This window comes from Myripristis murdjan, chromosome 3 (genome assembly GCF_902150065.1).
Source record: "Myripristis murdjan chromosome 3, fMyrMur1.1, whole genome shotgun sequence".
Classification (NCBI taxonomy): domain Eukaryota; kingdom Metazoa; phylum Chordata; class Actinopteri; order Holocentriformes; family Holocentridae; genus Myripristis; species Myripristis murdjan.
In genome coordinates this window covers 4,089,320-4,095,319 of record NC_043982.1, presented here as the reverse complement: position 1 = coordinate 4,095,319, position 6,000 = coordinate 4,089,320, and the positions used below count along the sequence as shown (strand labels likewise).

Here is a 6,000-nt window from a genome sequence, read left to right as displayed (position 1 = left end):
ACCATTTTAATATTATCCACACGATGGCGCTGTAAGGCAGTAGTGAACCGATTACATTATTGGACGATGAGCGTGATTGGTCCGCCGTGCGTAAAACACGTTTCATCCTCCCTACATATTTTGGTTAGTTTTGGCACAAGCAGCCAGACCTGATCCAGTGGTCAGCTGCTGGCAGTTTGCCTTCCATCACTTGTGACTTATGAGCTCTAACTGGGAGTGAAACTCGGCTCTTAATGGAAAGGATTCGCTCTTTTCTCGATTGTGCGTAAAGTAATCAGCGCATTTAGAAATCGAACATTCCTCTACCATGTCGAGCAGTCTCTTAATTAAAACCCTGGAGGACCTGAGTCTTGATTCGGGCTATGTGGCCGGGGATTCCTGCCCATCCCTCACTCTGTCCTCCTCTAGGCAGTCTCAGTCCCATGTGAGCTCCCCTTACCGGGGGTCCTGGTGGCAGCACGCCGGCTCTCTCTACAGCCGGAATGGCAGCTGGGACACGGTGAGCACGGTGCCGGAGGACGCGGCGGACATCCTGGCCAAGTGTCCCTGTTTGCCAGAGCTGGATGAATCCCCGTGGACAGAGCAGGAGCTACGGGAAGTCGTGCGTAAAGTCGCCGGCTCAGGCTCAGCGTTCACGGGGGACGCTGTACACCGGCTGTCGGTTTTCCTGCGCAGGGCCTTGATCCGCATCTCCAGAGAAGCGCAGAGGCTGAGCGAGCTGCACAGGCGGTGCACACGCCTGGAGGTGCAGAGTGCGATGAATCTGGTGCTGAGCTGGGGTCTGGCTGAGAGATGCGTGTCCTCCACGGTGAAGGCCATCTCCCTGCACTGCATGAGCTCCGGTGACACCGTGCGTCAGCGGGGCAAATCTGCGCGCTGCGGGCTCACGCTCTCTGTGGGTCGCTTCTTCAGGTGGATGGTGGAAACGCGCCTGTCAGTGCGTGTGCATGAGTACGCGGCCGTGTGCCTGACAGCCTGCATGGAAAGTCTGGCCGAGGAGGTGGCCGGACGGACTCTGCAAGCGGCGAGGCTGAGCGGGGAGGAGGTCACCTGCTGCCCGGTAACCGCTGAAGTGCTGGAGGGAGCTGTCAACAACGACGCTGAGCTGTGGGGGCTGCTGCAGGTCTATGAGCATCTAATATGTGGCAAAACTTCCAGCGGTGAGTTTCACTATCCCATGACACGAAGTTTGTTCTCTTCTGGGTGATGAAATCTCATTTTTGCTACAGTGTGCTTGGATAAAAAATAGCCTGACAGCAATAATAAATGTATTTCCAGGGAAGAGTTTTTCCTCATGCCCCTTGCAGTGCTGGAATAATTTTGCTCTGCAGTTAATTAACTTTTGATTTGAGCTATCAAACAAATTGTTAAGATGTCAAAATACATACATCCATAAATCCCCAAACTGTAACATTTGGAGATGAGCATTTTATGGTAAGAACAATGAAATCATACAGCATTCCCTTCCAGAGGGAAAATATCTGTTGGCTATGGGATACTTACAGAATGGTGTTTTTGCTTTTTTAACTATTGGACAAACAAAATAATCCTAAATCCTTATACTAGGAATGGTCACATGTCGTGTGTGTGTGTGTGTGTGTGTGTGTGTGAGAGAGAGAGAGAGAGAGAGAGAGAGAGAGAGAGAGAGGCTGGGTGGATGCACAATGATCACTTTATCCTCATCAGGGTTGGTTAGCATGTGGATGCTTCCTGCAGTAACAAAGGGTGAGGCCCTCTCTGAGCTGCACTACTCTGTACCAGAAAACCCCACAACTCCCGGAATCACATCATCCTCTGCCCCCCATTCCATCATGATTTTTAGAACACAACCGTATAACAGAGCAAGAGAGTTGACAGCGTCACTAAACTGCTGAGAGAATAGTCTAGAATGAGTGAAGGTAACTGGTGTTTGTAGAAGTCTGCCAATACCTTCCGGTGGAAAGCCCCTCAGACAGGAAACAGCCACTTCGGGTAATAATAATGACGAACATGGAAGTGAGAGATCATTGCTGATAAACGTCTGTCTGTGGTCAGATATTCTGAGAAGTAATTTGTGTGTGTGTGTGTGTGTGTGTGTGTGTGTGTGTGTGTGGTCTGAAGAGTTGAACCACAGACAATGGATCACAACATTTAGGCCAGAACATGAAGTTGCTGTTGTTGTCTCTTTTTTTGGTGTATCTCCATCCGCTATTCATTTTGATTGGAATCATGCTGCTGCAGAGGAAGATATTGCACGTATTATATAAAGCTGAACTTTTACGACAGTGTTTGGAACAGTGATTTATTCACCAGAAAGCCATTATTCTTAACTTGCCGAATATAGATTCACATGTGGGTGCATCCCTAATGAATATGCTTTCCAGGCAGTCAGCAACAGATTTTGAGAAATCAAAACTGACCTTTGGCCTGAGGATGGTGTTAGGAAAGGTAGCGGGGTCATCAACATTGAGAGGAATCAACTTTTTGGGAATATATATGCCCCAATCAAGTATCATGGCACTCCACTGATGAGATTTAGCAATATCTTCTGTGCAAATTTGACATTTTGGTCTTAACGTGCACAGGAAAGGTCATGGGGTTGAGAGGGTTCATCCTCTCAGGAGCATGATTGTGCTCATCAGATTTTATGGCAGTCCACCCGATAGATTTTGAGTTATGTTTTCTTGGAGCAAAGTGTTGAGCAGATAGACCAACATTCATGTATCAACACCACCATCTTTAGGCCCTGCCTGCCAGATTGACAAAAAACTGTTTTATTATTATATTGTTTATAATTTTATATGACTTTGTATAGCAGTGAGTTGGCAGAGTAGTGTACTAAAGCCTGTGTTGGGGAAATTTACTTTTGAGAGTAACTAGTTACTTTACTAAGTTACTGTAACTAAATAATGGCTAGTTAATTTACTCAGTTACTCATCAGCCTAAAATCATAAGCCAGAAAATTATCAGAAGTTTTTTTTTTTTTTTTTTGCCAGATGTCTATTGGTTTCAGCCCAATAATCCAACGCTGATTGGACTTTATTAAAGATGCTAATAGGCTTTTTTCCTCCTGTCAGGTGAATTGGTGACTAAATTTCCCATAGTTATGAATGGAAGCCTGTCTGTCTGTGTTGGCTTGAGACCTGTCCAGAGTAATTCCTTGCCTCCCGCCCCTAACCACGGCCACAACTAGGAATAAATGAGTGAAGAAAATGAATGAATGTTGGTTAGCCTCTGATCGGCACACCGGACACAAAGAAGCCCTCATTCCTGCTCCCAGTGCGGGGCAGGAGGTTCACATCTCTACGTGCCCTGTGCCCTGCTAAATGAATACACAGTAGCTGCTGCCCAGGCCCGTTCACCATCACGGTGCCTATTGCTGCTTTCAAGTGCAACACACTCATGGACGAATGATGCACACACTCACACAGGCAGAACGGTATCGACATGTTACTCTCTGTTCCTTCACTCACTTTTTAATAATGCCGTTGTTTAACGACCATTAAAGCAATGGCAAAATTGTTCTGCCGTATCCAGTAATAAAAGTAAGCTCGCAGTGAAATATGAGAAAAGGCTGCCGGTCTATTAGCTGAAACCTTGTTCAGCATTCGCCTACTCAGCTTATCCAAAAACACAGCTTGGAATGTCATTACTCCTCTCTGAGATCACTGCAGCAAGCAAACTTAGATTGCTTCTGCACTCAAACATACTTAGACATCAGGCTCAGGTCGTGAGTGCCACTGAATTAATACTGTATGTCTTTGTTCCAGTGAGCCAGCATCCTGTCACACAACATGTATCACTGCCAGTGAGCCTCAGGTAACGTGACTGACGTACTTGACCTGAAACCACAGGAGAACCTGCGTAGAGAAACGATCTGTTCCGTTCACTTTTGACTCGTTTCACGATTTATTTTCTTGTGCCCTTAATTTTGCACAGGAACATTTGCGGTAATTGGTCTGCCAGCTCAAAAGTTAAATGAAGAAATATTGGAAGCGGTTCATCTAATTTGATATTTTAAAGGAAATTCCTTTTCCTATTTCTTTAAAAAGATATTTTAAAGGAATAGTTCACCGATTTTGAAAAAAGTGAAATTACAGAGAACCAGAACAGAGAGCTTGGACTGCACTAACTCCTCCTGCTAACTAATGCTGTAATGCTTTGCAAAATGTTTTAAATGAAAAAAATATTGAAAAAAAAAAAAAAAAATCAAAACATCAGTCATAAAAATCTGAATCTGTTTTCCCAAAGCGTTCAGCCCTGCCACAGTCGCTGCTGAAAACGTGACCAAAACACCCTCCATTGTAGTGCAAGACAAACACGCCTCGGCTCAGAACTGGCGGGAAGACATTGTTATGGTAGTGTAATCTTGTAAAGCTGGAGTCCGGTATGTGTGGAGCCGGTGTGGATGGATGTTGTTGAGCCAGGCTCTGCCCACAGTTGACACAGGGCTTTGTGGATGTCAACATGGAGGCAGCAGTCAGCAGGGACGAGCTGTTGTTCACCGTGCACTGGCCTTGGGAGGGTTTGATGCCTTTCCTGTCGTAAAGCTCTATGTTTTTCAGTGAGGAAAAGCACAGGGTTTAAACTTGGCAGTGAAAGCAATATATGATTTATTTATGTATTTATTTATTGTTGACAGCGAATAAATTTCACTTGATTGATGAGCAAAATAACAAAAAAAAAAGAAAAAAAGAACAGGATATTAATGAAAATTTTACGGACTAAAATAAAAAGATAAGCACAAAAAAAAAAAAAAAAAAAAAAAAGTCTACCTGCACAATCTACTACAATCCAATTGTTGTGCCATAAAGTTTCCTTCTCTGCTGCTCAGGTTTTCTTTTAGTCACAGTAATAGAGGTGTTCATTCACTTCTATGTTTGGTATTGAGCTCATTCTGGACTGCATTTTATTGAGAGATGTTTCCAATATTCTGTCCCACCTCATGTATATAAATAGGGAGGACAAAAAATTAGAAACAGCTCTGAATATAATGTAGTCCAGTAGAAGACCTCTACAAACTACAACCTCAGTAATAAACATAAAATTAAACGGATACATTCTCCATAATATCAACAAAAATTGAACATTATAAACTTTGATAAAAGGTGTAATTTATGGCAGAGCTGCTGACCTGAACTGCATTACACTGTGCAGGTGGACCTGATAAAGTGACCATAGCACTATTGTAAAAGAGCACAATGGAAATAATTATGTTTATTATTTATGTTTAATAATTATGTTTATTATTATTATTATTATCCTGTTGACAAGTTGCCTCCTGGCAAGGCCGCATATGTGATTTATTTATATATGTACCAAAACAATGTCAATAACAAGTGTCAATCAATCAATCAATAAAAGCCCGCCCTCAGGTTCCATGGATTTCAAAGGGTTAAATGTTTCTTGCTGTTTGAGAGAAAATATAGCAAACATCAGTAAAACTTCTCAGTTTTTACAGGCAGGAAAAACCAAGTGACCATATGTTACCACAGAAACAGAGAACAAGACACGTCTGAGTAACACGTCTGGAGACTGAAGCCGGACTCGGTTACTGCAGGCCTGCTTCTGAGATGTCAGATTTGGTTTGTTCACTAAGACTTTAATATCGTTCAGATCTGGACAAACAAACCTCTCACTGCTGTCAGAAACAAGACAATCTCATACCAGACAGGGACCAAATAAAGAAGGAAGGGACAATATGTCAAAGTGCCAGTGTTCTAAATTTGCACTGGTGCCAGACGTTGGTGCCGCTAATGCTGAACAGAGTCAGTGGGATGGGGATGGAACATCCAAATATAAACTACAATACTTCTGCTGCTTGGCCTTTGACGGGACAGAGATTCAACTATGTAACAAAACACACTTGACATGATGCACACTGGTGGTTTTTGTCCAGTGTGCATATTAGTTGTCCTTGCTGGTCTCAAAACATCAGGAGCCTGTCCAGCAGCTGCATGAAGCCCAAAGTGTCAAGCCCAGCCAAAACCATGCTAATGTTAGCCACATGCTAGTTTAAAA

The 6,000-nt window shown here is 43.5% G+C and overlaps 1 protein-coding gene across 1 annotated transcript in view; it reads left to right on the top strand.

Annotated features, from left to right (window-relative positions):
- The first annotated feature begins 203 nt into the window (after positions 1-203).
- LOC115356915 (ankyrin repeat and BTB/POZ domain-containing protein 2-like) overlaps positions 204-6,000 on the top strand; it is a 28,220-nt gene continuing 22,423 nt past the window's right edge. The window contains exon 1 of the mRNA XM_030048210.1: positions 204-1,160. Within this exon, the coding sequence (XP_029904070.1) occupies positions 308-1,160 (853 nt within the window). The 5' untranslated portion in view covers positions 204-307. The remainder of the gene's footprint in view (positions 1,161-6,000) is intronic.